The sequence below is a fragment of the Triticum dicoccoides genome, chromosome 5B, assembly GCF_002162155.2.
Source record: "Triticum dicoccoides isolate Atlit2015 ecotype Zavitan chromosome 5B, WEW_v2.0, whole genome shotgun sequence".
Lineage (NCBI taxonomy): Eukaryota > Viridiplantae > Streptophyta > Magnoliopsida > Poales > Poaceae > Triticum > Triticum dicoccoides.
Genome location: NC_041389.1, coordinates 10,883,423 through 10,895,831, shown reverse-complemented (window position 1 = coordinate 10,895,831; position 12,409 = coordinate 10,883,423). Strand labels below are relative to the sequence as shown.

The 12,409-nt window shown below is 44.4% G+C and overlaps 1 protein-coding gene across 1 annotated transcript; it reads left to right on the top strand.

Annotated features, from left to right (window-relative positions):
- The first annotated feature begins 388 nt into the window (after nucleotides 1–388).
- LOC119307044 (receptor protein-tyrosine kinase CEPR1-like) lies at nucleotides 389–3,832 on the top strand. The gene has a single exon (XM_037583128.1). It carries the CDS (start codon nucleotides 464–466, stop codon nucleotides 3,464–3,466), a length of 3,003 nt encoding a protein of 1,000 aa, XP_037439025.1. The 5' UTR covers nucleotides 389–463; the 3' UTR covers nucleotides 3,467–3,832.
- The last annotated feature ends 8,577 nt before the right edge of the window (nucleotides 3,833–12,409 follow it).

Genomic DNA, 12,409 nt, shown 5'->3' with positions numbered 1-12,409 from the left:
TCAAAACTCAGCCCAAGAAGCCATGAAACACAGGGTGAAAAAGATACAGGAATCTTGACAAAAGAATCAACGGTCAGAAAAATCGACTCATCCATTTTTAATTTTTTTTAAAAAAGACAATTTACATAGGGCTAAAGTGGAGGAACACAGGGTAATACATCAAAGTTGGGGGGCAAGTTGAATGGGGCAAAGTGGACTTCTCCCTTGCACCACCACTTGATGAACAGATGTCACAGTCCAGGTCCTCTTCTGTTTGACTGACACAGCTGCATTCCATTGCACCGAGAAAAGAAGAAGAAGCATCTCTTTATATCATCATCCACATCACCAATTTCTTTGGCAGATTCTCGCTCCACTTAATTATATACACGCTCTCCCTCCATTTCTCAACCAATTTCTTGCTCCGACAGCAACAAGAACCACCAGCAGCAAGCTAGGTGCGTACGTGCTGGATACAGGCGCCATGGTGGCCACGCTGTGCTCGACGGCCTTGCTGCTCGTCCTCGTCGCTCTCCTGTCGGCGGCCGGCGATGGCGCGGCGGCATTGGACGCCCAGGCCGCGTACCTGTCCCGGCTCAAGCAGGAGCTCGCCGGCCCGGCCATGGCGCGCTGGGACTTCTCGTCGGCCACGCCGGTCGACTACTGCCGGTTCCAGGGCGTGGTTTGTGATGGGACAGATGGCAACGTCACGGGCATCGACCTCACCTCGTGGCGGCTCACCGGCAGGCTCCCGCCCGGCATCTGCGCGGCGCTGCCGGCGCTCCGGGACCTCCTGCTCGCCTACAACGAGATCCGCGGCGGCTTCCCGCCGGGCCTCCTCAACTGCTCCTCCCTCGAGACGCTCAACCTCAGCTTCGCCGCCGTGTCGGGCGCGCTGCCGGACCTGTCCCCGATGCGGGCGCTGCGGGTGCTCGACCTCTCCGACAACCTCTTCTCCGGCGCGTTCCCGGCCGCGTCCCTCGCCGGCATGGCCTCGCTGGAGGTGATCAACTTCAACGAGAACCCCGGGTTCGACGTCTGGCGCCCGCCGGAGGCGCTCACGCGGCTGCGGCGCCTCCGCGTGCTCATCGTGTCCACCACGTCCATGCGCGGCGGCGTGCCGGCGTGGCTCGGCAACATGACGTCGCTCACCGACCTCGAGCTCAGCGGCAACTCCCTCACCGGCCGCATCCCGGCGTCGCTCGGCCGCCTCGCCAACCTCGAGTTCCTCGAGCTCTACTACAACGACCTGGAGGGCGCCATCCCCGACGAGCTCGGCAACCTCACGCGTCTCGCCGACGTCGACTTCTCCGAGAACCGCCTCGGCGGCGCCATCCCGGACTCGCTCTGCGCGCTGCCGCGCCTCCGCGTGCTGCAGCTCTACACAAACTTCCTCACCGGGCCCATCCCGGCCGTGCTGGGCAACTCCACGCAGCTCGAGATCCTGTCCGTGTACAAGAACCAGCTCACCGGCGAGCTCCCCGCCGACCTCGGCCGCTACTCCGACTTCAACGTGCTGGAGGTCTCCGAGAACCAGCTGACGGGCCCGCTGCCGCCGCACGCCTGCGCCAACGGTAAGCTCCAGTACATCCTTGTCCTCAGCAACCTGCTCACCGGCACCATCCCGGCGGCCTACGCCGACTGCCTGCCGCTCCTCCGGTTCCGCGTCAGCAGCAACCACCTGGAGGGCGACGTGCCGCCGGGAATCTTCGCGCTGCCGCATGCCTCCATCGTGGACCTCTCCTACAACCATTTCACCGGCTCGGTGCCCCCGTCCATCGCCGGCGCCAAGAACCTCACCTCGCTGTTCGCGTCCGCCAACCGGCTGTCCGGCATGCTCCCGCCGGAGATCGCCGACGTCTGGGGCCTCGTGAAGATCGACCTGAGCAACAACCTCATCGCCGGCCCGATCCCGGCGGCGATGGGGCGGCTTGTCCGGCTGAACCAGCTGTCCCTGCAGGGCAACCGCCTGAACGGCCCCATCCCGGAGACGCTCGCCGACCTGAGGAGCCTCAACGTGCTGAACCTGTCGGAGAACGCGCTGTCAGGGCGGATACCGGAGGCGCTGTGCGCGCTGCTGCCCAACTCGCTGGACTTCGCCGGCAACAACCTGTCGGGGCCGGTGCCTCCGGCGATGATCAAGGAAGGGCTGCTGGAGAGCGTGGCCGGCAACCCGGGGCTGTGCGTGGCGTTCCGGCTCAACCTGAGCGACACGGCGCTGCCGCTGTGCCAGAAGGGCGGAGAGAAGCGGGGGTTCGCCGGGAGCGCGTGGATCGTCGCGGTGTGCTGCGTGGTGTGCGCGGTGGCAATGCTGGAGCTGGCGCGCCGGTGGGTGACGCGGCGGCGGGGGTTGAAGGACGGCGAGCAGGACGGGACGTCGTCGCCGGGGTCGAGGGGCGGCGGGTTGTCGTCGTACGACGTGACGAGCTTCCACAAGCTAAACTTCGACCAGCACGAGATCGTGGAGGCGCTGATCGACAAGAACATCGTCGGGCACGGCGGCTCCGGCACGGTGTACAAGATCGAGCTGAGCAGCGGCGAGCTGGTGGCGGTGAAGAAGCTGTGGGTGTCCTCCTCCAAGTCCAAGCAGCAGCGGCAGAAGCAGCATCAGCATCGCGGCCATGGGCATGGGCATGGCCGTGGCTACGGCGGCGGCGGCGAGGAGGACGACAGCCGCGAGCTGCGGACGGAGGTGGAGACGCTGGGCAGCATCCGGCACAAGAACATCGTGAAGCTCTACTGCTGCTACTCGGGCGCCGACTGCAACCTGCTGGTGTACGAGTACATGCCCAACGGCAACCTGTGGGACGCGCTGCACGGCGGCGCCGGCGGCGGGTGGGGCGGCTTCGGGTTCCTCGACTGGCCCACGCGCCGCCGCGTGGCCATCGGCGTGGCCCAGGGCCTGGCCTACCTCCACCACGACCTCCTGTTCGCCATCGTGCACCGCGACGTCAAGTCGTCCAACATCCTGCTCGACGCCGACTTCGAGCCCAAGGTGGCCGACTTCGGCATCGCCAAGGTGCTCCAGGCCACCCGCTGCGGCGGTGCAGGCGGCGGCGACACCTCGTCGACCACCACCATCGCCGGCACGTACGGGTACCTGGCCCCGGAGTACGCCTACTCGTCCAAGGCCACAACCAAGTGCGACGTGTACAGCTTCGGGGTGGTGCTCATGGAGCTGGCCACGGGGAAGAAGCCGATCGAGCCGGAGTTCGGGGAGACGATGGACATCGTGCAGTGGGTAACCGGCAAGGTGGCCGCCGCGGCGGAGGCGGAGGCGCTGGACAAGCGGCTCGCGTGGAGCCCCTTCAAGGACGAGATGGTGCAGGCGCTGCGCGTGGCCGTCCGGTGCACCTGCAGCATCCCCGGCCTCCGCCCCACCATGGCCGACGTCGTGCAGATGCTCGCCGAGTCCGGCCCGCCGCCCGGCAGCCGGACCGCCAAAGACTACTCCGGCCAGAAACCCAAACCAGCTGAGGCCAAGTGAGCCGTGCAAGTGCAACTCAAATGATCTATTAACCATGAGTAATTAGTAGTATAACTAAGAGTGAATCAAGCGATCGTCATCACTGATCCAGTTAAGTTATTAGGCAAAAAATAGTAGTAACTACAATTATAATAGCACTGCTACTACTAATCAAGAAGATGATTAGAACTAGTGGTGCAACTAAGTTGTTATAGAGAGATAGGGGAGGTAATTTTGAGGATGGATTGATGCAATTCAAGTTGCAAAGATTGTTGGATCTTGCACTAGATCGAGTGATATGTACTTACATACTAAGTGGAGTAGCTGCATTGCAATAATATTGCATAGCTAGCCCTTTATTTTTGGGGTCGTTTTCCTCATGGATCACTGAGATATACTCTACTGTACTGGGCTGCTTGGTGTTTAAGCAGAATCTGATGCCTCAGTGTGAGTGGATGGATGGACCTGTATAAATCTATCACCATTCAACAGCAACCATGCATATGCTATATGTATCATATACATATAAATGGATGGATGCAACAAAAAGTACTTGTGCATTCAGACTTTGAATTGTTCCTTTTCTTTCTTTTTGGATGCATGGACACCTTTTGTTCTCCTTTTGTGTGCCCTTTTATTTTGGAGAGTGATGGTATGAGGGAATAGCTTAGCTAAGGAAATGAATTGAGAAATACACTAAGTTAATCGAATTGCAAAAACGTCTTGTATTATGTTACAGAGGTAGTAGATAGCTGTTATTACGCTCAAATCATCATTTAGCCCTGCACACAGAGAAAAAAATATGTTCTTTTGTTATGACTTGTGGACCAGCACATGTCATTGACACAAAGACACAATTCCAGAGTAATTTTTTTCGCAACGACAAATAAGGAACATTTCCCCCCTTTGTTTGTGCATGGAAGTAGTTACTTATGAGCTAGTAAAGTCCAGTTTAGCTACATGTCAGTTGACTGAGTTTTAAGTTTTGGGTCAGTCGATTTCTTGACCGTTGATTGCTGCTCCAAGATGCGTGCTAGTTGTTTTTTTTCCTGTTGTGTGATGTGTCCTGGGCTGGATGTTTTTCGATTGACCCCTATTTTGGGTCAGTCAATTTCTTGTTGGGCCGAAGCCTATTACGTTTTTCTTATTAGGTTGTTTGCGTGCATTTTGACTTCTGTTTTTTGTCGGTTTTTATGGGTATATTTTGAATGTTGGGCAAATATAAATTATATACACATAAGTAATGTATAATTTGTGTGTAAATTGTAATTCTGTGAAATATGCACTATTATGTGCGACTATTCATTTGTTCTTAGATTTTGTTTTTGCAGAAGTTCCACTTTTATATGCTTATTCTAGCATATTTTTTAAAAAGCACAATTTTTATGTATATTTCACGCAAATTTTGTCAGTGTTTGTTTTAGATTATTTTCCCATTTTCTTTGTTCTTAAATGGTAATACAAATGCAACATATTCATTCTTTCTTTTGTGGGTATTAGTGCTTTATTTTTTATTCCAGATTTCTATTTCTATGTGTTTTTCCTTTTCCTTTCTTCTTTTCTTATATTGTTTTTTTGTGTTTTTTTGTGTTTTTGCTTTATTTTTGTTTTTTTATTTACACGTTTTTTTTGGATATTGAGTGTGTGTAAATATATGCACACAAGTACTACATGTATACATTATATTAGAGTATGGAAATTTCACTACTATATGTTTCTTCTTACATATTATAAAAAGTGCAATTTTTGTACTAATCTTGACAAAATTTTAGTTTTAAGTTTTTATTTCACTTTCTCTCTTATTTAAGGGTAATATCAATGACATGAATTCATTCCTTCTTTGAAACCTATTTTTTATGTAAATTCTACTAGTATATGTTAGTTCTTGCATGGCTATAAAAATTGCAATTTATGTGGAAATTATGTGCAAATTTACCATGATTAATTTTTTCATTCCTTTCTTCCAAAGGGTGGTACCAATGCCACTACTTCATTCTTTTTTAGAAAACTTTATATGTGGGCAAATTATAGTAGAGTGCAAAATTGTAATATTATATGTTCGTTGTTTGCATATTACTTAAAGTGCAATTTCAGTGCAAACTTTATTATTTTCATTTTGTTTTAGTTTTTTTTCATTTTCTTTCTTCTTAAAGGGTTTCATTCTTCCATACAAAACTCCATTGTTTTGATTTTGATTTTGTTTTTATTTTATTTTATTTTCTTTCTTTATAGGCAATACCAATCTCGTTCCACTAGTATATTTTTTATTTTATTTTTTGTTTTTAGGGTCTGAGCCAGGGTGTAAAAAACTAAGTGCCTATCAAATAATTGCCCTCATAACAAGGATAAACACCCATTCAATTTTAATGTAATGTGTGTGCGGTTCATACTGTTGTCTAAAAATTGCATTACTATAGCTTATGTTTGCATATTATGAATCAGTGCACTTTCCGTGCCAACCGTGTGCAATTTTCTATCATTATTTGTTTTATGTGTAGTCGAATATGCACGGTAGCTTTTCAGCCAACATGCCAAGCTACCTCATGTGCAGATGTGCTTCTAGGAACTACTAGTAAGGGGCAGAACTGTGTAGAAGTACCATACACGTAGGTGTGGGACTACGTAAAAATTACTATATACCAATATGCAGATGGTAGCGCATCACGTGACGACGTCATCTGACAGCAGACTCGACTGAAACGATTTTGGGTCAGTCGATTGACCCAAAGTTATTTCAGACGACTGGGCTATAGTCGCTCCCAATAAAGTTAGCTCTTTTGCTAAAAAATAGTCCAGTTCTATTTTTGGCTGCAAGCCACAAAAATTGCATGTCTTAGGCTATTTTTACAAAATGAAAGCTTTATTATAGAAAAGCAGAGGTTGGGTGAAGGCATTCATATAGAAAATAATAGAATGCTGAGTAACAAGAGTGGAGAATCAAGGATTTGTAACACAACAAAATTCGAGTCACGCCTGCATTTGTCAACCACATCATTTTTTGTTTCCTTTCTTTACTAAACAACACTCGCTAAATCTGGGTGCAAGTAGAGTGTGCATTTTCATTCGCAAAGTTTGGGCATTGGCTTGGCAGTTTATCAGTGTGTCGTATTCATATTAATTTTATCTTTTCATTAGTTTGTAAGACTTTGTGATAATTGGATGTGTGCATATTTCGATGCAGAGGCCAAGAAGCACGGAGAGTTATTCTTCATTAACCTAATACTTTTTTATGTCACAAGAACATATATAAGACATTATCACGACAAATGTATTGATTATTTTGGAAATGTTTCTGTACGGACGTAGATGTGTCTTTTATCAGACTAGTAAGTGTGCACGTCTCTACCAATATATAATAATTAAGCATAACATAATATAAGGAAAATCTAATACATATCAACCAAAACATTCTCATCAAAATATTAGAATAACTATCTTGGAAATTTGATGTGAAGTGCATAATTATTTAATATCCTTCCAGGAAAACAAAAATATTTTAAAATGTCCATCACCATTCTGGACAAGCAAACGCATGCACACAGGTGAGTTATGAAGAAATTTGCTATTGTCGTTGAAGTAATATCATTACACATGAAATGTAACACAAGTCAAGGGTTCCCATCATTTCCATGAAAAATATGAAAATATATCACTGAGAAAATAAGGTTTCATTGACAAAAAATAAAAAAATGCATTGCAAGATTGCATACAGATAATTGTGTTCAGGATCTATGAATTAACAGTATATAACATCATCGGAGAACTTCCAACCATATGTGATTTCTTTGCATCACTCAACAATGTAGTAGGGAAGTGGCCATAATCTTCATGAGTAAAATAAGTAAGAAATATAATTGTGGCATAGACCCACAATTTGTAGGCATTGCCCTTGGCAGGCTTGAAACAAAAAAATATTAAGTTGTGCATGGAAATTAAACTAACAAATGAAATACATATGAACAGAGTTTTCTAAAAATGACAATATAAACTGCAGTCTGGACTACCAAAGCGTTATAAATATAAGGTAACTTGCCCGGGGGAGAAGTGACATCCAACACGGGTCCTATGTGACAGTTAGATACAATGGGTAAACTGGGCCAAGCATCCAAAGGTCCTCTGGTTAGAGCAGGTCTACCCTTTCAGCCACAACATCCAAACCTAGTTAAGATCATAGAGTTGGGATTCACATGACAAAAGGAAAAATAATTACCTCCCCAATGGTACCATCCTCAAAGTCAGCATTGAAGGATTTAGGTATGTTATCGAATGTCATATCCTCAGCATCATAATTATATGGACCTGGAATAAACCTAATGAAATATTAGATGCAAAAGCAAACATAAAAGGAGGAAAGCTAACAAAATCAAACACACGAACATGCAACAGAAACAAGCCATGCCAGATCACATTTGCACCTATGATACACATAAAATCACCCGAGTTTCCAAAGTAAGGGGAATGCAACATATCTATTGCAGTTTTCTTACAACAGAAATTGATTCTCATCTCAAAAGAAGTGCAAATAAAAATAGATCTTGTGTCTTTTATCACATAGTTTTGCTTTTTTTAGCTGCCAAGACAATGAAATTGTACATTGTTTAGAATCTTATTCCCTCCTTCTCATAATGTAAGAGTATTTTTGACACTGGCGAAGGGAGTAGTTTTCCTTTAGAGAGGACAAAAACTTCATTAACATAAGATGAAGATGGATGTTGGAACACAACAAAATCCAAGTCACCTCAGCATTTGTCAACCATAACTTTTTTTGTTTCCATTTCTTTACTAAACAACATTTGACTAATTTGGGTGCAAGTAGAGTGAGCATTTCCACTCAGAAATTTATGATAGTGACATGACAGTGAGCACATTACGATCTCACGAAACGATTGATTAATTAGTGCACGAGTGCAATGGATGTTGACTCAGTCTACCACAAGTAGGTCCATGATTAGTACTTCCACCATGGCATCCTTGTCTATCTAGCACACCGTGGCAGATATTGATATTTACTTCAAGCATGTAAATGCAAATGTTACATTTTGCGGTCAACAAACTCATACTAATACAAGGACTGCTCGCAAGCAAATTCAGAAATGAAAGAAGGCTACCGAAAGAACAAGCAACGGATTTCGCGCCCATCGTCCCTTGCTAAAGCTCATACATTTTCTTGCTCTACCTAAGCAGGTTGAGTACGATGATCCTCCCTACCTATGTGTACCTCATACTTCTCGGGCAGTAATGTGTGTCCCCTCCAATGCTATTCCAGAAATGCAAAAAATAATATAATAATAGATGAATTAGAAAACTCAACTGTTCTTTGTGATTCTGTACCGCTTGAACTAACACAATTAAGATTTGGTATAACTACAAAACATCCGGAACAAGTTCAAGGAACAAGGAGCAAAGCATTAGTGTAAAGAAAATAAAAATCTTACGAGGCACATGTAAAAAGAAAAGGACATTTTGCAAATGTGCTAGAGACACATAATTAAAAACAGTTGTTTTGACACGAAATCACTTACCTTCGTCGAGCGGAAATCCAGAGCCATAAGAATTACTTTAATATATTGCTACAACAATTAACAATTCTGTTGAAAATAGTACTCAAGAAAAAAGTTCTGTTGAAAATAGAAACACGAAAGGTTTAATTAATTGCAAGCACATTGTGTTGTGCCATAGGCATCTAGGGTGTCCTTGATCCCCTCTACAGTCAACAGTACATATTGCCCCTCTATTGTCAACAGTACATATTGCCCAAGCAAATGCAACAATAAAAATCCGAGTATTGCTACCCACATGACAGTCTATGCATGATTTTATGGATGACTGAGTCAGCTATGCCTTTAATCAGGTCTGATGCATGAATTCGCACCTTTAGATCATCGCTCATGCGAGGATCGTGCCAGGAGTACTGTGCGTAAAGTAGTCTAATGTGACTAATGGTGGAACAACGTAAGTAGCATTGGTAGCTGACTACCAACGCTAATTTCTAGGGATGTATTTGGTTTGTGGGATATCTCCCGGTAGAATAGGGATAATGGAATTTAGGTTACACTAGTGCAGAACCGGCCTTTAGTGCCGGTTCGCCAACCGGCATTAAAGAGTGGGGACTAAAGCCCCCCTCCCCTTTAGTACCGGTTCATCACGAACCGGCGCTAAAGTGCAAACACGTGGCACGAGCCAGGCCCGGGTGCGTGTAGGGCTTTAGTACCGGGTGGTAACACCAACCGATACTAAATGTTTGATTTTTTTTATTTTTCCTTTAATTTTGTGTTTTCAGTTTAATTTAGTGATTGTTTTACATTATAATGAGTTGTTAAATCCATATCCATATTATACTTGATCACCTAATTAGGTGATCAAGTATAATATATATGGATATGGCATATATATACTCTAGCTAGCTAGCTAAAAATCATCGTAGTCGTCATTATCATTATTTAATCATCATAGTCATTACCGCTATCTAATCACCACCAACACTAACTTAAAGAAGAAACATTCACTTGTACCAGAAGCAAAAATATCATCGAGTTTAACATGATTGTCAAGATATTATAAGCGTTCATATATAACACCACAAAAGCAAATCACTCTTGGAGATTAAGTTCAGAACGAAGAACACGGACATGAAAGGACAAGTACTAAGAGCATGAACTAGCTAAATCACTCTTGCTGCTCTCTCTCAGGTAAAATAGCATAGAACATATATAGTTCTCCTGATTCATCATACTGGAGCATGCAGATGAATCTGTCTCCTAATCATGGGATGCGCTTCTCATTACTGCCCCCTAGTACTTCTCTGCGATCGTTAACAATTTTCCTCCAATCTTTCACTATTAAGCATTCATCGCTTCTAGAAATCCTGAATGCACTCATGTGCAATGCAGGATATCTTGGCCGTAAGCTAACAATTGACATGCGACCTTTAGTCTCGATCCCCTGAGGCACAACTGTCATCGGGAGTCCCTGTTGAAGAACATCGTATAGTACTTAATTAATTAATATACTTAGCAATGAAAGTTTAGCAAAAAAATTATGTATGCAAAAGATGCATTGAGGACAAATAGTAAAAATCTTACCATCATTCCTAAATAGATAAATAGATGTGACCGTAGTTCAATACGATCACTATTGGTCGCACGTTTTGAGTACTAACATTTCTAAGTCCAGAAAGAAAATTTGTCTTGACAGTATGAAGATCCTCAAGCCATGAAACATAATGACTTATCTCCTCGCAGTTTAGTTCAGCTCCGGGACAGTAGTAGGTCCTGTCTACCAAGCGCCGAACATGTTCGCTTGAATGGAAATAAGCTGTCAATAGAAATTAGTTGTCAATTGTTTTTGAATAAGCAATATCAAAGACAAAAATATAGTGGTGAAGAACTCACATAATGGTAGAACTGGAGGCGTCTGCACATCGACCCATATATCTCTATTACCTTCAATATCATCTTCCAGACGAATATCAAAGATGATAACCATATCAGGCTCAAATGCATAAGCCTTGCATAGTGCTTGCCAAGTTTTGCATTCAAAATAGGTGTACGTCTTTGCATTGTATACTTTGACGTTAAAAGTATAACTATGCTCAGATTTCAGGTAAACTCTCTTTACCTCCATAGTTTCCATATCATTGAAACCTATCTTATTCAAGACAAAAATTCTTGCATGGCAGTGGATGCGCTAGTAGAATAGTGAAAATAAAAAATTATAAGTTAGGCAAATGAAGCATATATAAGTCATGCTTAATTACGAAAACAGACTTGTCGTTGTGACTTACTGTATCGAATTCGAAGGTCTCATCCAGCTTGATGCTGAATCGCCTATCATCAACAAGGAAATTTCTGTCGCACAGGCCACGCTGGTCTTCACAGTATTCGCACATAATGAAAAAAATTTCGTCGTCAGACGACATTTCCTATATATGTTCATATATGCGAAACATTAAACACTTACTAATTCAATTAATTCAACTAATTCAACTAAGCATTTACTAAAAATAAACTAGTTATATTAATTCAACTAGTTCAAATAATCTCATATACCTAAATTTTCTTACTAAAAATAAACTAGTTATATTAATTCAACTAGTTCAAATAATCTCATATACCTAAATTTTCTTACTAAAACTAAACTAGTTATATTAATTCAAGTAGTTCAGATAATCGCATATACCTAAATTTTCTTACTAAAAATAAACGAGTTATATTAATTCAACTAGTTCAAATAATCTCATATACCTAAATTTTCTTACTAAAAATAAACTAGTTCTAATTCATCTAATATTAACATTCTAACAATACAAAAATAAACTAGTTATATTAATTCATCTAAACAATAGAAAACAAAAAATAAGTAAAAATATATGTGTGTGTATAGTACTGTGTGTGTGTATGTGTGTACGGGGGCGACGATCGAGGGCGGCGGGGACGGCGATCGAGGGCGGCGGGGGCGACGGCGCGGTGGCGTCGGCGATAGATGTCGTCGCGCGAGAGAAGTGGAGAAGAAGTGTCGATGGAACTGATTTTTCGTAAGTGCCATATATATAGGAGGGGCCTTTAGTACCGGTTGGAGCCACCAACCGATACTAAAGGCCAATTTTGACTAGGCCAAGCGGCGGGAAACGAGGGCCTTTAGTACCGGTTGGTGGCTCTAACCGGTACTAAAGGCCCCTCCATTAATACCGGTTGGAGCCACCAACCGGTATTAAAGGACGTGCGCTACCACCCGCGGTGCGCTATTTTTAGTCCCACCTCGCAGAGCGAAGGGCAGCCGCACTTATTTATAAACCCAGCCGCGGCTGCCCTTTCGAACTCCTCTATATAGCAGGCTTCTGGGCCTAACTCCGGCGCGCTACCCTGTGAGCCTGATGGTCCTTATGGGCATGAATTTGCACACCCTAGGTCTGGCAGGCCCACCGGGCAGCGACCCAACAATTTTTTTATATTTTTTTCTTTTCTG

Coding starts and splice junctions, on each gene's coding strand:
- LOC119307044 (XM_037583128.1), top strand. CDS start 464: ATGGTGGCCACGCTGTGCTCGACGGCCTTGCTGCTCGTCCTCGTCGCT.